Source organism: Perissodus microlepis, chromosome 11, assembly GCF_051167445.1.
Source record: "Perissodus microlepis isolate ML-2025 ecotype Zambia chromosome 11, ASM5116744v1, whole genome shotgun sequence".
Taxonomy (NCBI): domain Eukaryota; kingdom Metazoa; phylum Chordata; class Actinopteri; order Cichliformes; family Cichlidae; genus Perissodus; species Perissodus microlepis.
In genome coordinates, this window is record NC_140471.1 from 15,222,971 (window position 1) to 15,248,643 (window position 25,673).

A 25,673-nucleotide genomic window follows, 5' to 3' on the forward strand; every position below is an offset into this window, starting at 1 on the left:
ACAGTAGGACAAGATTGTGCATTATGGGAACAAAAGAAAAAACAAATTAAATAATTGACATGATCAAGCCAAGATGTCGTCGTCACATAGGGGATCAATTTTATAGTCCCACCTGGACACGCTGTCCACAGCCTCCTTGTTGACAGGAGGTACAATGAAGCAGACAGAAGGCACCATCGCCTCGTGTCCAGAACGGTTCAAGACCTTCCACTTGAAGGGCTGAGAGTTGTTGAGGAGTGCACACTCATCTCCTTTGTGGACAGTGATCTGAAAAGAAGCCAGGATATATTAAAGTAGATGTAGTCTCAGGATCTGTGGCAATTATGATCACAATGGTGAATGATTAAGCATTTCTACAGTGGAAATAATCCAACCTCCTGCTGTTTGAAGTCACAGACAGCCTGAATGGGCAGTTTGCCTTTGATGGAAGTGGTGGGGTTTCGTGGTTTCAGCTGGATGATTGACCTGGATCTCTTGTTCAGGCCGGCCACCACAGTCTTGAATTCATTCAGCTGTTCTTTCTCCTCCTGTTGAAAAGAAGATTAAACTAGATTACAGTAAAAGAAAGCAGACCCCTATCTTGATGCTTTTATTAAAGTGTGTGTGCGGTACGATGCATTTGAACATGTACATACCGCAGCATCCTGCAGCAGATCCTCTAGGCGTGTGGCTGTTGTAGAGCGATCACAGCTGTATTTCTTTTTCATGTTCTCTTGCATTTTCTTCATCTTGTCTTGAGCCTCTTTAACGTCGGCAAAGAACTGTAAAGAAGGAGATCACATGAGGCGGACAATATTCCTGACTCTATGAATATGAGAGATGATTATCCTGGAGATTTATATTCCTAAATGTCTGTGTTCCATACCTGGTAGTAGGCTGTGTTTTCTTTGAGATGAGCCTCTATACAGCAGCACAGCTGGAGGATCCAGCTCCACTGAGTCTGCAGGGCAGCTGTGAAGGACTGGTAGAGATCAAGAAGATATGACAATGACAGTGCATTAGTTTGGACACATTTAGGTCTATATTCTGCATGCAGATGTCTTCTGCTCAGCTGGATTAACTACTGAAATTACCTCAACGGTCTTCTTGCCAGGATGTCCATCCCTGACAAGTCTGTCTCCCAAAGTCTGGATGTCATTGACCTTCTTCTCCCTCAGCTCCAGCTCTCGCATGAGACCCTGAAGAATTGAACAGATGTAGTTGAAAATCTGCTTATTTGTTGAACATCTGTCAGTGAATCTACAGGGCAGGATTAGGGGATAAAAATGAGCAACTGTGAAATTTTAGATTTGGTTCTACTTCTTAAACGCACCGAGTAATTGTCTTTCTTAGCTGTCATGTTAGTGTTCCTGTCACTCCAGTCAAAGTTGACCTCTTCCTCTTCTTTGTCATTCAACCACATCAGCTCTTTAGTAGCAGCGCTGACAAAGGCATGCAGTGATTCCAGATTTCTTAGGCGGAACTTGGAAGAGTTCTGAAAAAAAGAAGAAGGAATATTTACAGCTGATTAAAAATCCATAGCTTATATTTATAGCTTCAACCTTTTTGTGCTGAGTGATTAAAATCTGAAATCAGATTATTTATGAATATTTACCAGTAGTTTGCCATACTGAAGGTCCAGTTTTCCCAGGTATTCTCTGTATGTGGCCTTGCTGACAGGAGATAATTGGGTCTATTGTATATGAAAACCACAAAATGACATTATTAGGAAATAGGGAACCACTTTTATACATACTTAAAATCCGTATGTAGACTTTTTAGTGGTCCGATAGAAACACTACCTCATCAGCCTTAGCCCGTTCGATTTTGGATTTGAAGTCCTCCACGGTCTGATGCAAGCCTCTGTGGCTGCCCAGCTGGGACTCCATCGAAGGCAGATCAGATCCCCACTCTGCGTTATCGATGCGGCGCTGGTTCTCCTCCACCCAGGCCAAGAGATCTTGAACATAACGCAAGGTTACGTCATCCAACTCGGGCCGTCCCTTCACGGAGGTCTGCTGGACGCTCTGGGTAATTGGGACCTGGGCAGTAGTCGTGGCAGACTTCAGACGAAGATTGTAGTCAGTGCGCAAATTCACCAAGCGCTCATGGAGGCGGTAAACTCTATCAATGAAAAATAAAAACACACACACACACACACACAAGTACAGACAGACAGCAGTTAGTTGACCATGCCCTTGCTTTTTCAGCTTTCTATTTTGAAAGTTCACTTAAATTCAGCATACACACAGCACTCACCTGCGGTACATCTGTTCAGCCTGAGGGTGGCGCCCATCCTTGAGTACCTGCACGTCATTGAAGAGCAGGCGAATGACATTGTCTGCCTTGTCCAGCTCCCTCTCCACCTCTGCTGCGTGCTGAGCTGGTTTCCCTGCGTTCAGCAGACGGATGTCCTGGAGGAAAGGAAGCCAATTAAAGTATTAATCTTAGCCTTGTTCTTAGTTGGTCACGCACATCAGGATACAAAAAATGCTAATGACAGTGACTGGAAAAAACATTCCTGTGATTTTTCTTTACCTTTGTGCACTAATCACTTGGTTTCTGGATTTCATGACAGTTTGTCAACTCATACTAACACATAGCAGTTTAACTCACCGTCTGCAGCAGGGTCTCCAGGTGGGCAAGCTGCTCATCACACATTCCTGACTCCTTCTGGACTTTACCACAAATCCTCTGAAGTCTCTCGAGTCTGGATATGATCAGAGCAATCAAATTAAATCAAAAGGAAAATGGATCAACTGTCCTCCCCAATATTTAATAGCTAAAAGCCCATCGTGTAACACAAGCCAGAGCTCACAACAAAACCTTCACAACACTTACGGGACCCTGCGTTGCAGCAGATACTCCAGTTTGTGAGGGTCAGTCACAAAAGCCATATCGCATTTCTTCTCAACAGATTTCAATTCAAGCAATGAAAAAGTTGGCTCTTCTTGGCTCTCACACGCCCATTACTCTGCCACGTACGTGCCCAGAGGGGGACAAAAACGCCTTTCTTACAAAGAAGTCTGGTCAGTCCATTCAGTCATTCCACATCCCAGAGAACTCCATAAACAAGGCTGCGAGACTGCAACATGACGGGACTGTCTTGTGACAAGAAGCCATCCCATTTTGTCCCAAGCGTGACACAACGCTGTTCTAAGTACACAAAAATCTCATACCTAATTATGTCTTTATGTGCGTCCAGTTATGGGGAACACAACCCTTTTATCTCATTATAGAGCAACCCACAAATGCAGAAAAATACTCTTAGAATGATTTAGCTACCAGAAAAGAACAAATGTGCTAAATAATTTGGCTACCCGAGAGGGGAAAATAAAGGTAATTATTTATTTAACCATTCAAATATTAATAGATAATGAATAAAATGCAACTGGATATTATTTTGCCATTCCCCAATGAACATAACTGGCTAATTTAATAAAGCTAAAGACGGGCAACAGGCTCGCTGCCTTTTGTCAATTATCATGAAATGCCTTTGATAAAACTGTGTCTTTGTGTTTTAAATGGATTTAGTTTACTAGCCTATGATCATCTGTTTATTCCAGTTGAAAATATGTCCCTTACCAGGATTTCATGCTAGCTTAGCTCTTTTCCCAAAGTTAACTATGAAGAGTTAAATTCTTTATTGTTTTTGGAAAAACAAATGCGTATCATGTGTTTTATTTATAACTTGGTATATTTGTGCATTATTCCCAGCAAGGTTGTCAATTATATCACCACCTTTTTGTTAAATATGGCTCTCAAGGGATTTTTCTTTTGCAGTTTGTTGTTAGCACAGCAGTCCTTGCTAAAGAAAAACTGATGCAAACTGATCACAATCATCATATGTCTTATAAATCTGTCCCAACCTCTCAAACTCGATCCTGAGGAGTCGTTCTCTCTCAAGAATGGCCACGTGGAGTCGACCCCACTCCTTCTCCACATCAATGGGATGGTAGCCTGGAGGGACCTTGACCTGACCAGCATGCACTGCACTCTGTTTATGGAAGTAGAAAGCATTTAGTTGTTAAGCGTTGGTATAACAGTGCTGAAAGAACAGAACAGAATTCAACTTATTAAATTAAATGATTGTTGGTTAACTTGCCTCAAAGGACTGGTAGATGTGTTTGGAGCGGCTCTTATCAGTCTCTTTCACTGGCAGCTCTGTCTCTTTGAACTTCAAGAACTGGCGCCAAAGAAGCTTAAGGGAAAAAAAGAAACACAAAGAAATTGTTTATTGTTAAATTAGATTTCCCTTTATTCATTGTAATAATTTTATAAACCTCAAATTATCTATAAAAGTTCCTGGTATTTTTTTTTTAAATCAGAATTGTCAGATGGTAAAACCCTAATTATATGAGTATGAATACAATAAAGTAACACATCCTGTGACAGTTCTGTGACCAGCAGTGGGGTGAAACAGTATTCACACATTCCTGTGACCACAATAAACTCATTTAGCCTCGTAAATCTTTCTGCCCCAAAGTGTCTAAATGAATTTGATTGAGTATATTCAAAAAGAACACCCTGGCCTGCTACTTTTAATACAAATATTCTACTAATACAGACCTTTAAAGAAATGTAGAAAAATACTAAAGTCACGCTATGCTTTTGTAAAGGGAGTGCTGACAGGGAGTGGTGATTCTCCCGAGGATTAACTTAAGCATTATCTGCCTTATGGCTGTCTTTTCTCAGCTCCAGCACTGCCCCACCTTCAGTACAACAATGCTTGTGAGTATAGTTGTCTCTATCTGCCTACAGCCAGACATTATGTAAGCATGTCCTTTGATCCAATAATGGATGGCTGCAAACGTATTCCCATTTTTGACACAGGTGCTATGTTTTAATTGTTTCTTAAGAACATAATGAGAACTTATCGGTGTGTCTTTTGATATTGCTCAACTGCAAACATGCCTGTAACAAAATCCCTGGCCTAGAGACAAAATAAGCACATATCCTTAGCATATCGTCTCACCTCTATCTCCTCGTAGCTGGCAGGAAACTTCCTCTCTTCAAAGATCGTGACATGGTGACGGATCCACTGGAGCAGAACAGTCACCAGCTCGTAGTACTCCTGCCAGCGCACCTCCAGCTCCTGCAGCCGGCACAGCAGAAAAGATAGCTGCGAGTTTAACAACAAGAAACAGGAGGGCTCTTCTCCTGCATCTCCATTTTAGTTCACTCACACACAACCCTAAACTCAATTAGGTAGCAACAATCCAGGTCTTATGCGAGTAGACAAAGAAGCAGAGGCTAGAGGAGAGGTTGTTAAAGTGTGGACTGCTGAAGGAGGAAAGTGGGAGAAATAATAAGTGGGGCCAGACAGAGAGGAGCATGTTTTTTTTAGCGTTTTTCGGATTTCATGTACGTGGGGTCATAGCCACGCCTGTGAGGACAGTAATGTGAAAAGAAAAAGTCCTCAGATGTATTCAATATTCACTATAACACAGCTCAACTTTAAACTCTGGACACTGAATCAAGTAAACGAGTTTGTGCGTGTGCGGAAGCTACATGTTTTTCTATAAACAGACAATGGGTGACAATAAATGTTCAAATCCTCACTGTCTTGGTAGCTGTAAACACCACAGGTTGCTCATTTCCTGTGATACTTACTTTCACAAGACTTCAATTTGTCTTTGAAGCATTCACAGGATAGGAATAAAACTGACTACAAAAGCTAAGTTTAGGCACAGTCACAAGCTTCTTCAGTCCTGATTAAATCTGATAGAGCATTCCATCAGATCAAATTAAAGTGCGCATTCATGTTGCGAAGCTTTATTTTTTATTTCACTGTCTCCATGTTTTCCTTACGTTGGTTCTCATGCCGTCGTGTACATCAGTGCGAGGCATGGCATCATACAAGGAGGACACGTAAGTGATGATGGATTTCTCATCTGGGTGTGGGACATCAACATCTGAAAGGATATGGTAAATTTATGTGATGTGACATAGTCACCAGCAGTTTGTGAGTAACAGAATTACTTCAGCTGAAATCGGTCTTTAAAAAAAAAAAGGTTGTCTGTGTCTGTTTGAACACATTTTTGAACACTTTTACCTTCAGGGTCCAGCAGGCGGGTCACACCCAAATCTTTCTCAGCCACACTGAAGGCTTGTTCTAGATTCTCCAGGTTGGTCTGTTGATACACTTTGCCCATGTTGATGAGTCTGGGACTACGGAACACAAAAATGCAACTGATTACCCACAAGGCCACAAGACCCACGAGTCCAATGTTCAGAATAACTCCCAATAACATTTGATTCTATATCCTAACGTGTAATAACATCAGACTTCTCAAAAGCACTGGTTTTGAGAAGTCCCCAGTGGGTAAGTAGGATGTTGTCTTCAAAAAAGCTGCATTTGAAAGGACAAGAAACGCTTCCAGCTTGGCGCACATATAAAATGACACCACCAATGCCTCAACTCAGAGGAAAATGATAGGAAGATAAATATCACACCTGAATGCATTTGCAGAATTAATGCAGTCTCTGCCAGCACGTTTCATAAACATGACCCCAATACAGCATATTAGCAGTAGAACCTCTTAGACCAGGGGTGTCAAACATAAAGCCCGGGGGCCAGAATCGGCCTAGCAAAGACTCCAGTCTGGCCCACTGGACAGCTTTAGAAAATGTCAAGTGGGGCATGGATTCCACAGTAAACATATTAATGTGAATGAATGAAAACTTTATATTTGATAATAAAAGCACAGTCAGAGCAATGAACTACCAGAATATTTTCTGTAGTTTTACACATTTATCATGTAGTTTCACTGGTCCGGCCCACGTTGGACCAATGTGGGCTATGTGTGGTCCACGGTGTAAAATGAGTTTAGCGCCCCTGTCTTAGACCCTCTGCCTGTGGCTGAATGCTGTAAGAGAGCCCAACTGTTCAGTTTATGACAGAGCTGCATGAGCACCTGCCTTTTTGTCCTCAGGGTGTTTGACTCTTTCTGGCAGATGTCAGAGCATCTATAGGTGGAATGTAATTTACAGAGCAGCTAACATAATCAAAGCTGACACAAGTTAGGCTGGCAACCAGCCGCAGCTTGACTCCCACAAGAGGCAAAAGTTCAAATTTCCAGAGTGCAGAGCAGGATGATTGAATGCCTCGCCTTATCTCCTTATCTATCATGCACGCAATCCCCATTACAAAATTTTCAATCGTCAGTTTTAAAGACATTTCCAAATCTACAAATTCGAACGTGCAAGCAAAAGAGAGTATATGCAGATACATACAAATCTCTCATCGTTAGAGTGGAATGGTCCCCATTGTATCTGTACACAGGAGAAGACTCTGCATGACGGATTTCTCGAGCAGAGTATTGTTTTATTGGCGTTGGTGGACTGCTCATGCTCTGACCCCCTCTTCCGTGAAAGCTTCGGGACCTCCATCCGTGCCCCAATTCTTCGCTGCTTGAGCGGGCCCCTGAGCTATTAGAGCCCCGTCCTGAGTCCCAGGAAGATCCCTCTGATGGGATATCCTCACACAACATGACCACCCTGTTGTCCACATCGCTGACACTTTCTGACAAGTTCCTGATGAAGCCCAGGCTTCCCTTCTTCTTTTTAGACTTCTTCCTTACACTGAGCATTTTAACACCAACAAGAAGGTCCAAAAGCTGTATCGACTGTAGTTAACAGGTGCGTTAATTTGAGCAAATCTTTTTTAAGGCTTGCCCATTGCATGTAAATGCATCCTGGCATTGTCTCAGGTGTCCATCATCTTCAGAGGATCTGCTTAATCCTTCAGCTGTGATCCCTGCTCCCTGATCAAATTCTTTGCCCTGAAACCTAACTTCAGCTGCGTCTCTGCAAATCCACGCTGGAAACCATCACACATGTACAGAAAACCTGGAAAATCTTGAATTCGCCGGATGAATGACAGTTCGACAGTTCGATTACCCTGAGTTATGCCTCAGCACCAAGTAACGTTACACTTTTCATGTAGCAGACACAGAGTGCTACAGTTACGCCCACACACCACACCCCTGACCTTCATGAAAGGCAGCAATGAGCCAGCCTCAGCAGCCTCCTACAAAAAGAAAAAAAACAAACAGTGCAGGTACGAGCTGAAGTTCAAGAAAACTTGCCCCTGCAAGAGTCTTTTTTCTTTTCTTTTCTAATAATGGATCTAAAGAAATACACCTCTGTCTTATGAAATGTAGCTTTTGTCCCATTTGTACTCTGGACTTATGTATGAATACCGTCATTTTAGAACCAACAAAATACTTCACTTCATTTGCGGATATCCTGAGAAATGCACGCATGTTCAATTCCCAGGATAATAACACACAAAGCAACCACTAATTCTACTAAGAAGACCCACAACAGATTTGTGGGATGTAGCATATTTAGGCTTCAACAAAAAGAGCTTTGGATTTAGCTTTTCAAACTTAGGTTCCCAACAATTTAACAAGCCAGCTGCTTTCAACGCAGGAATTACCATCTTATAACGCAGCCAAAGGAGGCAAAGAGTTACTCGGGGCCAACACCTACCAGTGGTATTCTAAGCCTTAAGGCTTGGAATCTGCATGAAGACTCTTTATTGAAGCAGCATGAGCATGTGCACAGTCAGGTGCGGAAAAGTATCTATAAGAGGCATTTTTAAAGGGAGATCGTGGCAAAAATAGTCCAACTGTATCACTGAGTTCAAACAAAGTAAATACGTTTGCAGCTATGCACAGTATGTTAAGGCTCTGTATGGAAGGAGCTATATGCTATGACTTATTGTCTCTTAGTTAAAATAAATCAGCCATACTAGCTTTTAACAGCCACTTGTGCTTATCATGTCTAAAAAAATTCTTTCTGTCAATGCTGAGGCCGAGTTTAATTACAGTGCAGGCTTAAACTGGCACTATAAAGTGTAATTTGACATCTGAAAGCGTTCCAACGTCACACTCCTTCTCCAGTGCACTCTATATTGAATAAAACTTATGGATGGTTGTGTGTCATGACAAGACCGTGCAAAAAAGCTATGAGAAAGTGCTCCATTCTGGAGACAATGCTATTATGTCAGTCTTAAATATGTTAAGTCTTGTTATGTTGGCAGTGCAGGCTTGGAACAGGGTCGGTACAGGGACCTGCAGCGGGCTTTTCAGTTTGTTCTATGTAGTATTAGCATATTTGTTCCTATTGGCGTTGGGATTATTTTCCATCAAAAAAACTGTGCACACTCACTAGTGCTTGTGTATGACAGCATTGAAGAGTTTGCCATCCCTCCAGCTGGTGGTGAAGTTGTCACAGCGGATGCCCTGGTAGCCATCTGTCATCCTCTGAGACCAAAGCAGCAGCTTCTCCTTGGCCGTCATGTCTTCTGACTGGCCGTTGACCTGAATATCTGAGATCTGTAACAGTTTCATGCAAAAGAGCGTTAACACTTGTGGAAGACAGAGAGGATTTGTGGCTAATGCAAGGAATGTGGAAGAAATCCATCATTAGTGGAAACCCAAAAGATGCAGTTTAAAGTGGACCTATTATGCTTTTCTTAAATATAGCTGTTTTCGAGAGGCAGCCAATCAGAAGAAAGCTGGTTTAAAAGAAACTTTAGTGGAATTCAAGTTAAAAAATGGAACTGAAAATAGTCACAATAGGTCCAGTTTAAACAGAATTACTCAACACCACCTTAATTGACACCTTAGTCATTTCACCTTTAATATCTTTCATGGCTGAGAACAGAGTGTCTGTGTTTCACAGGATGTAGTCGAGTTTTGCCTGACAGATTGCTGGAAAACACCACTGTGTCTGTGGCATCTGGATAACGTTTCATTTGGGGATTTTGATGGTAGGAAAGATGAGTCATAGCAGTCTTGGTTTTTCTCTTTTTTCCAATTTAACTGAGGGTAAATGAAGTGTAAATGGGCGAGCTAAACTCAGATTCTTCTCTTCTCATAGCTCTGTTCTACAGATGCGATAACACTTTGAATATTCAATTCAGTAAAAAAACAAAAATAAAAAAAAATAAAAAGTATAAAGCCATCATTACTTCATTACTAAAACTCACCCCATTACTGTATCTCGAGACTGGCAATTAAATCTGCAATTAAAATCATCCTTCAAAGATTTCTTGGATCAAACCATCTTCTTTCCTTTGTGATCAAGTTAATTTAGGATAATCGGATCAGATTTGTGGGGAGTAGTTTTTCTCTTCCCTTTTAGTCTGGAGCCTTTATGACTCATTAGCAGCCACAGCCCAGCTCTCTTATTTTGCCTCTATTGTATAAAAGTATAAAGACTCTGGGAACGCAGTGTGTATCTAGAGGGCACAATATTATCTTTACCAGAATGCTATAATCAAACCACGCCACTCTCACCTTTTTTTCCCTCTCTGCTTAGCTTCAGCTTTCTGCAATCAAAACCTCAACCATTTTTATATGGCTGAGGGTGAGGCCGTGACTATTAGGCTATCACCCAGGGATTTCTGCCTGGCAGCTTTTGGCATACACAGGAAAGGCAGAAAGAAAGGCCTGGAGAGTATGTGGTAGGGCGTGGAGGATGCCATCAAGCTGTGCACTCCAACCTGACACGCCCTCCCTCTGGGAGTCAGGGAGAGAGTGACTCACACTAACACACCCTGACAGTGTTATATTTGTTTAAACAGTTCATATTAGCTACTACACTCTAAATACCTGACTAGAGTTTTTATGTTAAAATAATACTTCTATGAAGAATATGATTTAATGAGAGCAACTGATTAAAAAAAAAGTCCTTTATGAGAGGTTTTGAAGAGCAGAGTCCCCTCTGATTGGCTCCAAGGAGATGGGAAGCAGCAGCCGAGAGGTTCAAATCCCAGAGACAGAGGTAGACAGCAATAATATAATGAAACATAACACTGACAGAAGAGGAGACCTGGAAGTGGAGGATGATGGTCCATATTAACCCCAGGGTCAACTTAGGGTTCCCATCAGCTATGTCATCGTTTCTGATGTTAACCAGTTTGACCTAAGAAAGCAAAACATTCACATTACTTGCAGGATTACAGCTGAAACTATCAGTCATCTTCTAACGATTGATATTCGCAGTCGGGTTTTTAAGGGTTTGATGTATCGTTATACATATCATACCTGCCGATGTCTGAGGAAGTCCAGTGCTATCTGTACATTCTGAAGTTTGTGGAATCGCATGCGGCCTTTCTCTCTAGGCTGAAGAGGTGAAAGAGCAGATAAAGAAGTGTTTAGTTACATTGCAGACACTCAGTACTCAGTGCTACTGCCATTAGAAAGGACCAATAGCAACCAATAAAAAACAAAAAATGTATGATGTAAAAATCAAAATCAAAATGAAAAACATTTAATACAGAGATGAAATAGTTCTCCTTTCTCCGTCTTAGTCCTTTAGTTCATCAGAGAAACAAAAAAATAAAATTATGGGAAATTTGCATTAGCTAAGCCAAATTTAAGCCATCTGTCAGGAAGCAAATATATAATCATGTTGCGTGGCTTGTTTCTGGGCTTCTCAAACAGAAATCAAGGAGAAATTCTCAAACAAACAGAAATCAAACTAAATATTTTCTTGTATACGTTCACAGCAGCTACATGATGAAAGCAAGCCTGTCAGCAAAAGAAACAAAAAAGTCCCAGCAACAGAACTCATCATGGCTTGAGGTTTGTGGATACCATGCGCAGCCAAAGAACCGGAAAAGTGCAGATGAATCATTAAAACAAAAACATAATGCCTACTGTAAGTTCCAAACCCACTCACCAACCGAACGCTCCTGGCCATGTCTCTCTCCCTCGGCTAGCCCCAGCAAGAGCAGTGCAAAGGAGAGGAGGCGAAGGCCAGACGGCAATGATCAGCACACACAGAGGAAGGTTAAAGGAAGGCAAACGGGAGAAGGAGGAGCAGAAAAGAAGAACCGTCGATCAGATAGGAGCACAGTTCACAAACACGCACACAGTCCAAAGTGGTAGCAATGTGTTATAGCTATGGATGCATTGTGAGAATGAGCAGAGCTGAAGCCGGTGGAGCGCAGCAGCAGCAGCAGAAAAGCTTTGTGTACAATTTTGAACCCCAGGATATGAAATACATAAGCGTTACGCAAAACAAAGAGAGAAGTAGAAGAAAGTAATTAAAATATAGCTAGTGAAATAGGAAGAAGAGGACGGTACACTGAAAAGGAAGTTAAGAGGTGTTTGTTTAGTGTAGTTCAGCTCAGGTTAAGCTCTTGACTGACAACTTGGCTGCTAATATTTTACAATTTGTTGCCACAGGGGTGGCATTCCAGGTCGACCTCATTAAAGTAATCCTTGTGTAGTTAGTCAGGATTAGGTTTGGGTTTGGATGCTGGAGGACTGCGAAAGAATAACTGACAAAAATCAAGAGACTGTACTCACCAGTGTTTCTCCAGAGAGGACCTCCAACAGCGAGATCAGGTTATGTCCATCTCGAAGGTCTTCATACAGGTCTGTCACATGACGCTGTGCCTGTCACGGTGGGGAAAAAAAGGAAAACACAGCAGAGAATATGTCAAAAGGATTCATGATGCTACATCTTGGAATAACCTGTTCCACGTGAGATTTGCAAACTCAAATTGTGGTGCAGTTTGCTGAAAGCTGACGGCTTAAAACACCTGCAGAGTCACGTACTGTAAGTTTTCTACAGTGCTTTGAGCACAATTCTACACATGTCAAGAATGCATAGCCACGAGCAGACTGCTGGCAGCTGTCAGCCTGACACATGATGAATAGGACTTTAAATAAAATAAGAGATCATCAAGGGTTAAAAAAATGATTTAACCTTTTGGATTTCAGTTAACTGAATTCATTGTTTATGCAACAGATGCGCTGTGCTTTTGCAACCAGACAACAAAACAAGTGAGGGAAAGCAAAAGAGACAAGGGAAAGATGTGATGGTGCACAAACACGAGGGAGGGGAGACAGCCTCCATGCAGTGAGATACTGACCAGCTACATATTTACTGCCAGCACCTACCTCTACCCTCGAATGCTGGTGGTAGAGAAGAGAAGAGATGATATGAGTAATGGGGAAAAAGGAAAGGATAGAAACAAGAGAACGAGAAAAGCGTATGAACAGAAATTAAGTGATAGTTGGACTTTGGAGGATTTGATGGTAGACATGATGACAAACTGATGAAAAACAGAATAATTAAAGTACTCTCTTTTTTCGTAGTCTGCAGGGTGTGTGTTTTCCATGTGGGAAATGGGCCTCAGCCCTAAAATGGAATGAAGGCATATTTTCCCTTGCAAGTTGCAACAGTGACTGATTTATCTTGGCAAGAATTTCCGCACCTTCCTACCATCCATCTATCCATCTTATGATATGCTCCTCCCTGCCTGCAGAGAGAGATGATTAAGCGAAGTGCACCACGGAGCTAAATTTAGGGAGGGGGACCAACACTGCTGCCACTAGAGTTCACTGTTTGCACAATAAAAGCTCTTCTACTTTTTAGGATGGGCCATATTGTTAAAGTCTGCACCCTCTGAAACTGTCTGTCAGGGCTCTCTCCAATCAGATCAGTACCTGTTTACACAATTAAACGATGATGATCCGGTCTTTCTTTGTCAAGTAATGAATGCTGTGATTTGTCCTCTATCTTGCTGAATCTAGCACAGCCATCTATCGCCACTCCTTGGTTACTTTGTCCTGCTGCTGAAAGTTTACTAGGCAAACTGCAGCCTCGGCAGTAAAAAGGAGCTGCTTTTAAGGACAAAGTCATTAGTGCACATGCCTTACACCGGTCCCTCCAGTGGTCTGTGATCCACTGTCTGGAAGCAACATGCTTAACATGCCTCAGGTTTTACATCATCTTGTGGAGTTCTTCTCATTTTCTTTATCCTTTATCTGATAACCATCCTTACAGAGTAGCCTTGATGTGCAACAGTTCAAGGTTCTAGACCTCATCACAAGCAATTTGTAGGCATCTACTAGAAAACAGATGTTCATCCCATAGCTGGTTTGATGTTTCACTCTTGTCTTATGCAAGATGAAGAGATTTATTGAGCTGGGTGGGGTAGAGGGCATAACACTCAATGGCCCTTTACAGCTCTTCATGGTTGCACCCAACCTCCAGCCTATCCCACTCAACCATTAAGCCATTAAATCAGTTTAACAGCGGTTTAACCTCACTAGAGCAGATCAGCACATTCGCACACATACTTTAACGCTTTCCCTCCCAAACGTGTGCATTTTGCTTCAGTGAGGTTCTTTACTATGGGCTGTACGTGGTGATAACGCTTCTTTTTTTGCTGCTAATAAACACAGACTCAAACTTTTCTATTAGAATACTAATATAATTCGAGTATATACGGATTCATGTTGTCATCCTGAGAAAATAAGTGTTATCTAATGAGCAACTCTCCTTTACTATAACTACACTCGTTTTCAAGTCATGGTAGAAAGTAGTCTGCAGAAAAAGCAACAGACTGAAACTGTACCTGGAAAGGGCACAAAGAAATTCTTAAATTCATGTAGTGTTGCAGTATGCGGGTAACTGTAACAACTGGATGGGAGTACTTATGAAACTCCCCATGCATCAATGCATGCCTTTCAGTTTAAGGCGTGCACTGATGCCAGTACAGCCACCCCTACCTAGCAGTCTGTGCAGCACATGTGCTACCGTTGGCCTAACCCACCATGGGCTCTGAGCCCAGACCAGAATTTGCCTCTTCAGAGGGAGCTAAGTGAGTCCAGATGTCTGTGACTCACCCTCGAATATTCACAGTGGACACTTAAGAGAAACAAGAGGGAGGAACTGAACTAGGTTCTCATGCGGTGGTAAAAGAAACCATAGCTCTGCACATTTATGTGCTCATTTGTTTCCTCTTTCTTGTTCCATTAAAAAAAAGAAAGAATGGGCCTTATGTCTGTGGAGTGGAGCACTTAATGGTTGTAAATGTAGTGCTGCCAATTGGAGTTTTCTGGAAGAAAAGTGGCACAAGCAGGAATATTTTTAGCACTCTGGGAGAGCAGTATTGTGTTACACGGGGCTAATTTGTCAACCTTAATATGGAGGTCTGAAATGAGGACTATAGTCCTTTTGACTTGACTCGCCTCCTGACCTGTTCACGTGAGCCTTCGGGCCATATTTTGTGAATAGAGAGTGAGACAGGTGAGATTTGAAGAGTGCTGATGGACGGCTTACACACTCTCTCAGCTGATGACAGATGAGACTTCCGGTTAAGCCTTCCCATCGCGAGATGTTAACAATGAACACACACTGACACTCGTTCAGCTGCTGTAAGATTTTGCTGTTATGTGGTTCTTTGTTCGCCTGAGTTTGTGATCTTTAAATTGGCACAAATCTTACAGACTGCTGGAGCTCTGTGTGGATTCGACATGTTCCCCCTGTGCCTGACTGAGCTCTCTACAGGTACTCATTCTTCCAACCACAGTACAAAAACACACATGTTGGCTTGGCGCATAAGTCTGAATGTTCTTCTCTGTGCTAGCCTTATAACAGCTGCAATAGGCTCCAGCAACCCTGAATTGTAAAAGCAGTTATATAAACGGATGAATGGAAGAATGCATGGAGTGATGTATGTAATGATCATACGTGGACATAATCCCAGAATACACGAGTTGCAACATTTATACAGCTTTATTCAACAGCCTCCTGTTGTTAAATGAGGGTCAGGGCAATCACTCACTATGCAAACATCTGCAGTTTGACACTGACAAAAGCTATGCTTGTTGCAACAGAAAACACCCGTACACGTGTTTGAACAAAAGGGAAATTTGTTGACACTCTTCTGTGACGTCCACACTTATGTTTCTCCCTCTTTGTACCTTAAGTCATGCTATGGATTGAGCGAGTGTGCGTACAAAAACCTGACCGTCAATGTTGCCTTAGTTACAAACTCAGAATAGGTCCTCACCTTTATCAAGTGCTTGTTCACCCACTTTGTGAAGGTCTTTTTCTGGACTCGGTCTCGTTCATCTGCAACACAGAAAGAGCACAGTTAAACATCGGACTCGTAAGACGAGGAAAAGCTAAAACTAATTTCAAAATGAGTAGCATCAGGTGTGCGATTAATGTGTTTCTTCAGTCTATTTCCAAAAGCAAGCTAAGGAGGAAATCCCCAAGACTGACTGACAAGACTTTTTTTTCCTCCTGTAGAATAAACACAACTTATCTCTGGGTGGAAAACGGCTCTTGTGCTCCTGTTCAAGCCTGCATCTGAGTCAGGGAACATTTGAGACCATTCACTGTCTGCAGATGCACTTCTGTTGTCTAGAACACAGGTTTGTAAGGTCATGTCTCACTCTATGACACCACTGGCAGCTGTGCTCTTAAGACGTAAACAAAAAGGAAAGAATCGAGGCTGCAGAAGTGAAATATTATTAAAGTGTGAAGATACTTGGTCGTGATAACCGTGCGACATAATAGCATAACTATTAGTCTGCAATTATCCGACAAGAAAGAACAAGGCCTAGGCATGGAATACACCCTCTAACATAACAAACCTTCATACTCCCTCTTATTCCTGTTCAGTTCAGATTTAAATTTAAAAAAAGAAAACATACACACATACACAAACACAGAAAGGTGTGCCACTACAATTATTTATTATGGACGCAGTAGATAGATGAGTCTGTTTGCTTTCATGTTACCCCACGTGATCTAAAAGTTGTGGTTTACTCAACTGTTCAGACAGGTTCAGGAAGTGCACCACCCAACTTCACTTACCCACTCAGCAATTCCTTCAGATTATGCTAGAATGTCCCACAGACATACCACAAAATCATATCAGTTTTAATGGGAGTGACCCATCCACCTATATATGTTGACACGCCCAGCAATGAAAAGCAAAGGGTAGTGATTCACTGCTAACATAAAATAGATGCCCAGAGGCTACCTTTTTTTCCCTCTTTAGAGGAAGTTGCCAGCAACTTCTGGACAACTCTGTTATGGAACTGAGTTGCCATGGAAACTTCATACTGAGACCACCAGACCTTTAAGCCTGCGTATTTTTCATCTGTACCAACATTGGAGATAGTTCCATAAACTCTCTCCACGCTTATACTTCCTGTCAAAGATGCAAAATTCCACATAAATAGGAAATGTTACGAGTTCCACCTTGACCTGTGATTGGCTGTGCCCTGTTTTACCTTTTATAATGAAATTGCAACTCTTTTCATGTGCTTTTAGAAAGTAAAGGTGAAGGTGAAATTTTCACATGTCACCACACATAAACGTGCTTTATTGAGGGGTGGAGTTTATGGTCCAGAAGAGCATATGACTATAATAGAAAACACTCTGTGGAAAAACTACATTTACTGAACTATAATTAACGGTACTTGAAGATGCTTTAACAACATTTCAGAAGAAAATATTTTATCTTCTTTTTATATTTGCAGGTAATAGCACTTTAAGATACATTTTAACACAGTGTATACTAGCGTATATTCTGCAAAGGCTCAGTAAAACTGTAAACGGTAAAACAATAGTGTAAGAAACGCTTTTATTTTGATATGTTACTGAAAATAAATATAGGTAGGCTTGGTAGGTTTATGAGGACATGCGCAGGGTGAAGCAAGGCTTTTACTGAGAAATGACTTTGTGGAAACTTTCAAAAATATCCATCTTCACAGGAATAAAGAACAATTTGAAGGAGAAACAGGAAAAAGAAATGTGATGCATGGAGTGACACATCGTTCATTTTGGCTGCAACCGAGGAGAAACAGTCTGTAGCTGGAGTGACTCAACCCTCCCCCCCCCAAAAAAAAACAAACAAACACAAAAAAACACATCCAGCACGCCACACAGCAAAAGTTGTGAATGGGCTCTGCTGACCAATGTGAAATGAGGAAGCTGCTGATGGAAGGAAAGAGTGGACAGCACAGCCCAGCCTGACTAACTGCCACTGGATGTGAAATAATATGCAGCACATGATGCACGCCTGCCACTACAATAAAAGCAAACAATAAGCAGCAAAATAAAAAGATTATCATCTGGCATGCACGCAACGTTTAAAAAAAAAAAAAAGTTTCACACAAAGCTTTTCAAGCTCTCGCAGACAAAAGGACTGCAACGGGAACTCTGCCCAGTTTGGGAAATTAACTACACGTCTCACCCCTTCCTGGAAAAAAACACTTAATTTGTGCCCAGAGGCTCCTCACACATGTGGGACCAAACAGATCAAGACTTGCAATTCAGCTTTTTTACACTAAGTGCCACCATACTGGTACCTTTCCTGCCGTCCATGGCCTTCAGCATCCCTTGGTAGTAGCCGTCATCTGAAGGCACCCTCTCCCTGCCAAAGCTGTCAGAGGAGAAATTCCTGTACTTCTGCTGCTGAGAGGTCATTGTCGCCGTTTGTCAGGGCACAAAATAATATTCCTAAATGATAAAATATCCGTGGTGATCTTCACCTTTGACAGGAACCTTTGCTTTTTACTTGTATCTATCCCTCCAGCACTACAGTTGGTCCCAGAGCAGGCAGTCCTGTGGCCACAATCCACTCAGCGTTTCACAAACCTATGATTTTTTTTCTCTTCTTCTTCTTCTTTTCCTCTCTTAACCTCCTCGCTCCCTCACTGGCTTCGGTTCTGCCCTTCTCTTTCCTCCCTATGTGGTTTTTTTTTCACTCCCTTTTTTCCTCTTTTTCTGCTGCTCACTCTGTTCCCGCGAATGGTGCCTGTGGGCTATGACGTCTGGGCCTGTCCTTATGTGTGATGTGCAACTGTGCATTAGCGGTGGCCCTAGTGTGTAGAGGACACTCTACACACTAGTAAGGTTTGTGGGTGGGGCTCTAAACACACGCCTACCTCTTGCAATGTGAGGCAGAAAAAGAAGAAGAAGTAGGAGAGGCGAGGTGTGGCAACCTGCATGTACTATTACTTATTCACCCAACTTGCGCAAGGAAAGACACACGCACATGCACACACACCAGCTGAGTAAGAGGACGCAATAAAGAGCCATAAAAACTGATGCTCATGACCTTTTATGCTTTAGAGTGAATTAAATTTTATTTAAATGACTAAAATGTCCAACAAGAGCCTAAAAAGTAAAAGAGAATTTTCTGAGTATCGCACACACATCTCCGGTTAATCATTATTTATGATTCATGCTGTCAGTCACTGTGATGTAAAAACAGTAGAGATGATGGATGAAAATAGAGAGAAATGCTCTCATAAACCACGCCCTAAACATCTCAGATTTACTGAGAGATTATGACTCCATGTTTGAATGTGTCTGTGCGTGTAATTATTTTCTTTTTTAACTACTGGTGACGGAAAAATACATCCTTTTGTTTATTTAAGTCTCCATGTAGAGCATGAAGTGCTGTCAAGTGTTGTATTTCACACTTCTAATCAGACAACACGTCCGTCTTTTCAATTCTATTTCAGGAATAGGGGGGGGTACTTAGCCAAAGTAACCTCCTTTTCTCAGCTTCACTACACATTTCCTGCAGTATTTAAGGGAACAAAAGATGCATTAATTCCTGCTGTATAAACTAAATGATTTTGCCCGGCAACAAGAGTTTTTTTGAACAGCAAATCTCATAAAGCGAGCAAAAACATCCCTCTTTTTTTAAGAAAAAAATAGAAAGAGAAGTCACAGGTAAAAATGAATTCTCTTTGACATTTTTATTACTCCAAGTTCCACTAATGTCACTCTGCTTTATCGCCCTGTGGCAATAACTGGAAAGTGATTATTAGAATACACCCTAATGATAGCGCCACAGAAGACGCAGTACAGTTAGCAAAACAACACAGGAATACTGTTCATATGAACCTGTAGCGTTATAAACTATGAGGTAAGACTGAAGCAGCAAAATGAGTGGACCTCTTAACATAAGCAATGTCATATTTACTTGATCATATTTTACTTATTAAGAGGATGGTTTCATTATTGATTACTTTAAAAGTAACATACTATCAGTATGTAGTTTCACACAGTTCCAGCTCTGTGTCTAAAGTTCCACAATTATCAGTTGATCAGAAAACTTTAGACCCTGCTTTCATAATAGTCCCCTATAGAGTCGCTGTACTATGTGCTGACAGCTAAGCTAGAGGCCAGGGTGTGTCTAAATCCTGCCCCTCTTTAGCCTAAGGTTGGTTATATATCCCATTTGCCCCACCATGGCTGACATCACTTTATCAGGCATCTGAAAGTACATATTTTTTTCTTCAGTGTAGTCAGCATGGCCTGTGTGGACATGCAGGCACTTAATGTGTCAGTGTGCTTGTTTGGAGGTGTGTGTGTGCAAGCGATGCCTGACTCATTTGAGCCCTGCTAGCAAATTTGGAGACACACCTTTCTAGTTTCTACATTGTCTAGGCAAGCTGCAGAACTAAGGTGCGGTATGTGGGCAGGTAATTAAATCTGAAACAGGAAAGGAATCCTATCAAAGGCAGAACGTGCTGTGAAAATACTCAAAGGATATGATTTTGAAATGGATGGAAAAAGGTGTTTTTCATCTCCTAACACAAGTTAGAAAAGAAATTGATTTACAGTTGATCTGAGATGCAGAGGAAACGGTAGATGGTAACAGATATCAGTGACGATCTGGCGGGCAAAAGCATACAAGCACCTACTTGACCTGCATTTCTGTCAGTGCGCCCCAGGGTGGCTGTGGCTACAATGTAGCTTGCCATCACCAGTGTGTGAATGTGTGTGAATGGGTGGATGACTGGATATGTAAAGCGCTTTGGGGTCCTTAGGGACTAGTAAAGCGCTATATAAATACAGGCCATTTACCATTTACTCTCACTGGAAACACTATAGCAAAGGAGACCCAAAGGAAAATGGGTGAAAGTGTGGAACATCTTAGTCCTTAGATCTTTCCTCTAAAAAGGAGGCATATCATTAACGTCTCAACATGCTTATTACACTGCTCCTTCATCTGGCTTCATCAAAAACCAGATGGAACACTTGGGTTTTTTATAAGAACGGAGAAAGTATGGTGAAAATATAGGGAGTTGCTTTTTTTTTTATGACAAGTTTGATGATGGACTTGATAAGGGCAGTGGTCATCTTACCACAGTAGTCCCGGATGTAGTGTTGCTGTTAGCATGACTGCTAGCAATATAGTACAGTATCTGCTATTCTCTGCCATTAAGAGGAGGCTTAGGCTGTCTTTTGTATAAACACAAATCAGACACAAATAAGCTAAACTAAATTTGGAAACATGGTACATATCATGCCTGCATGATCTGTCCACGACCTGCATGTTAGCATGCTAATGCAAGTGTTTAGCTAAAAGCACCATTGTGGCTAAATTTTGATTAAAATGTATTTTTGTTATTGATTTTAATTAGAATTTTGTGCATTATTTTATATTTTTCTGCTATGGTCTTTCTAACTATGTGTTAAAAAGTGCTTTACGAATTAAATTTAGCATTATTTATTATTGTGTATGCTGATATAGCAGAAATCACAACTAGCATGGCTTTTGACCCTTACTCCTTTTACCACTAATATACCGTATTATCGTGGAAATGGTTTGGTATAATTATCATAAACACATGTGACAACCAATATAATGGGGTTAGGCAGTTCTATGTGCTAGTGGTCCTGAAACACTAACTTTGTGTCTTTTAATGGTCGTGTCATTTTAGTTTTGCCCTGTTTGCTATCCTCTCTCTATGCCTGTTTTTCCTCCCCAATGGTACCATATATTGTATATTGTTTTACAATATAAGTGCCTTGATATATGAAAGTGAACTGAAATTAATATAAAGAAATCTGTATTTTCACATATATACATGTAGCCTCGCCAGATGGTGAATTCAAACCCAGGACCTTCTTGCTGTGAAAACTGAAACAGGACCATCACACTGGATTTATGTGCTTTTAGCTGATCCCTGTGACACAGCTAAGCCTTCCACCACTTAAAACTACAACAACCTTCATTTAAGCACTATGGAGCAACAAAGCAAAACAAATTAGAGGACAAAGGAATTCTAGGAATGTGTCATTATGGTCTTTTCTAAGTGCTGAAGCGCAGGGAAAAATAAGGGTTTAGACAGCGGGAGGACGCACAACACCTTTCTTTGCAGAGGATGAAAAAGCTGCGAAACAAGGTTTGCTCCAACAGTTCAGGTTACATGCCTCTCTATCTCTCTCTCCCATGTTTCTCATCGTTGTTTTTAACCCCCTGGCCACTTGCTCAATTGAGGTGAAAGTGTTTAAAGTGATATGTGGTTGCCACACCTTTTTAAAATGGAAAGATGATAAACTGGGAGCAGCCTAAACACACGTAGCATTATCTCACGAGTCGTTCTTTAATGACAAGAAGCTACAAGGGGGAATGGGGCAAAGAGGAGGCAGATCGAGGAAATGCCCACCTGAATCACAGCACACGTTATCTCATATTTCTGATACGGTTAGCATACAAAGTCATCAGTGGCATGACCATCCTTCAGAAGGTTCTGATTCACGCAGATCACAAGCTGTATTATCCAAGCTGCATACTGAGTACATGACTCAAACATTTAGGCAAGCAGCACACCAAAGCAAACACACCTTAAACCTGTTTAATGTTACCTGGATGAACTCCTATAAACATTCAGTTGAAATAAAAAGAAAAAAAAGACATAACACAAACTATCTGGCAATTTTACAGTCATGGAAAACTAATGAGAGCACTAACTTTATGCTATCAAATCCAGTGGTTAAATTAGCCCCTAAGTGTGATAAATGCTGTATTTCTAATCCTGTTCTATTAAGTGAAAACTCAAAACTACGACCAGAGATATCTGTATATGTTTTTACATTTTTACACTTTACATCTTTATTCAGATATAAACAGATGTTATGCAGAAGTTAATGATTGGCAATGTAATTTTAAAAAGCTACATTACACAAGTAAGACCCATTCTAATCACAGTTAGTCATAGCTGTGCCGTGACACACCGTCCAGTTATCACTGCCAGCCATCATCAGCCTGACAGCAGACTTTGGATGATGTTGTCAGAACCAGCTCTAGTGATGAAACTCCAAACCCAATTTAACTCAGACTCAACAGGCCTTCAGATTAGCCACAGCAGCTGAGGTTTAAAATAGCTCGGTCCTGAGCTTTGCAGGAGTCTGTGGAAAGCACCGCATCTGGGGTCATGTTAGTTGTTAATGTGCAATTCTGGTGACTGAGATATAACTTAGTTGACTGCCTGGCACGCGGCGGCTAACGTTTAAAAGCAGCACGTGTCTCCCCCTGCAGGTCACAATGCAGTCATTTGGCTGAAAATGTACACATTAACAAAAGTACCTGAAAATGTTTCAGATAAATCAGATAAATAAAAGTTAAATAACACAAGACAGTGTAAATGGAACTATTTAAATTCTTGGCAATCATATAAAAAATGTAATTGAGTGTAAATCAAAAAAACATTTAATGATTGTCAAATCATTAAAGTACTAATCGGCTGAAATTATTTTTAGGAATTAAAAAAGAAAAACAGTCAGTATCACATGTGGTATTTCCATCTGCTAAATCACCCTCAACACTTTTTTGAAAATGTGGAGAAAAAAAAGGGAACTTGAGAGACGCTTCTATGACAACATCCACAAATATACAGCACCGTGTTTCTCAGTGGTAACTATTACTGAGTCTTACTCATGGGTGTGTTTTTAGGCAGAGACAGAGGGGTTTCCCATAACTGACTATTTGATGAAAGGAAAACGCCACCCTCGCCTCACATGACACTTTGGCCCTCCACTGGCTGAAGGTAGTGAAATATTCTGACCACTAGATGACACCAGAGTACAACCACACCCAACTGCTTTACACTACATTCAGTCATCCACCCATTCACACACTGGTGATGGCAAGCTACATTGTAGCCACAGCTGCCCTGGGGCGCACTGACAGAGGCGAGGCTGCCGGACACTGGCGCCACCGGGCCCTCTGACCAACACCAGTAGGCAACGGGTGAAGTGTCTTGCCCAAGGACACAACGACCGAGACAGCCGGGGCTCGAACCCGGCAACCGATTACAAGACGAACTGCCAACTCTTGAGCCACGATCGCCCATAGAGGGATGGACATGGTCAGCAACAATACTCAGCTAGGCTGTGGTGTTTAAATGATGCTCAAATTTGCTCTAACTGTGCCAAGGAAATACACCAGTACACCACCAGTATGATCCTGAGCTGCTGAAACAAGGCAGGATGGATCCAGACTTTTGCATTGTTTCTGCCAAATTCTTACCCTAACATCCAAATGTGACATTAGAAATTGAGGCTCCGTTAGCTGAAGGAGAGGCAGCTGGTGTGGTCTTCTGCTGCTGTGGCCCATCTTCAGGGTTCGACATATTCTGTGTTCAGAAATCTTACTGCATATCTTGGTGGTAATGAGAGGTTACTTGAGTCACTGTTCCATCCCTATTAGCTTGACGCAGTCTGGCCATTCTACTCTGGCATCAACACGGCATTTTTGGTCAGAGAACTGCTACTCACTGGATATTTTCTTTTTTTCAGCCTTCTCTCTGTAAATGCCACTAGATCAGCAGTTTCTAAAATATTCAGATACATTAAAACTCAGAAGCATGCCACATTCAAATCACTTAAATCACCTTTATTCCACATTGACATACTCAGAACTTCAGAGGGTTGTTTTGACCATTTCTACATTTCAGCTTCTGGCATATGATGGGCCACATGTACCTGAGAAAGTTTCCAGTGAGTGCAATCCAGAGAAAAGAATGAAATAAATCAGAGGCGCCAGAGAAATCTCTGCCAGAAATTCCAGAAAACAATATTGCAGCCCTATTCAAAACAGACACTTTCAATTCGTGCAAATAAATTACTGCATGGATTCAGGAACACTTCAGAAAACTATCATCACTGAATAAAGTTCATAACTGAATCCACAAATTAAACTTAGAAGTCTATCTCACAAAGAAAATACATGTATAAACAAGATTCATACATGTCTTCTCTGGGCTGCAATGAGGTAAAATGAGGGAAACCATAGACTTCCCAGGGTTATCCAGGTTATTATTAATGTATAGATAGGAACCCAGCATCAATCATGGTGTCAGGATTCAACAGTGCACATTTGCGACATCTGCAAAAGAACCATTAATGCTTAACAATATAGGTTATGGAGCAATTAGAGCTGCCATCCAGACAAAATCTTTCATTTCAGCAAGATAATGCAAAGCTACACTACAACAGCATGTGTTTGTAGCACAACAGTCCTCATGCTCCAATGGCCTGTGCACTGTCCTGACATGTTACCCATCAAAAACATTTGACACATAATGAAATGAGGCTTCAAACTTTTGAAAAGCTACAATCCAATCAAGTAAGATAAGGACGTTACGCCACAGGAATGAGATAAGGTCAACATCACATTACACAGCAGCAACAAAACACTTTTAGAAGATAAGAGAACAGGTTGCACGAGTTGCACGAGCATTTCCAAGTGTTATAACAGAAGTGATGGTGGGAAGTATTAATTGTATTGTTTTATGGCAGATTCATATGAAAAAAAATAAATAAATACACATATATATATATATGTCATTGCAAAGAGTCTGTAATTAAATCTGTTTCAAGTCATACAACTATGTTCATAATTGCTATTTTTGAAATATCTTATATTGCATCTGGACTTGAAATATTTATGTGAAAGTAATTCCATAAACTATAAATGTAGTTTACCCCGAACCTTCCGTCAGTCTCTCTGAGCAGGACTGTCTTATACCACCCATGTAACATTCAACACAATGAAAAACACAACACACCAAACTCCTCCCTACCGTGTCCTATAAATCGAGTCTCACCACTCA

General features: G+C 41.3%; 1 protein-coding gene across 17 annotated transcripts in view; it reads right to left on the bottom strand.

The window, feature by feature from the left end:
- Positions 1–25,673, bottom strand: part of plecb (plectin b) — a 124,069-nt gene that overhangs the window by 21,648 nt on the left and 76,748 nt on the right. For 9 of the 17 annotated variants that reach the window (XM_084945105.1, XM_084945109.1, XM_084945113.1 and 6 more), the window contains 21 exons: positions 15,809–15,870; positions 12,309–12,398; positions 11,677–11,712; positions 11,040–11,117; positions 10,813–10,917; positions 9,157–9,323; positions 6,035–6,150; positions 5,791–5,894; positions 4,955–5,074; positions 4,085–4,180; positions 3,849–3,976; positions 2,596–2,689; positions 2,239–2,393; positions 1,782–2,103; positions 1,595–1,672; positions 1,313–1,474; positions 1,074–1,178; positions 866–961; positions 636–761; positions 375–527; positions 113–267 (listed from right to left, as the gene is read on the bottom strand). In XM_084945105.1, coding sequence (XP_084801231.1) covers positions 113–267; positions 375–527; positions 636–761; positions 866–961; positions 1,074–1,178; positions 1,313–1,474; positions 1,595–1,672; positions 1,782–2,103; positions 2,239–2,393; positions 2,596–2,689; positions 3,849–3,976; positions 4,085–4,180; positions 4,955–5,074; positions 5,791–5,894; positions 6,035–6,150; positions 9,157–9,323; positions 10,813–10,917; positions 11,040–11,117; positions 11,677–11,712; positions 12,309–12,398; positions 15,809–15,870 — 2,548 coding nt within the window. Of the gene's footprint in view, positions 1–112; positions 268–374; positions 528–635; positions 762–865; positions 962–1,073; positions 1,179–1,312; positions 1,475–1,594; positions 1,673–1,781; positions 2,104–2,238; positions 2,394–2,595; positions 2,690–3,848; positions 3,977–4,084; positions 4,181–4,954; positions 5,075–5,790; positions 5,895–6,034; positions 6,151–9,156; positions 9,324–10,812; positions 10,918–11,039; positions 11,118–11,676; positions 11,713–12,308; positions 12,399–15,808; positions 15,871–18,122; positions 25,669–25,673 lie in introns of those variants that run through there. The other 8 variants (XM_084945101.1, XM_084945099.1, XM_084945112.1 and 5 more) reach the window with 5 other exon arrangements.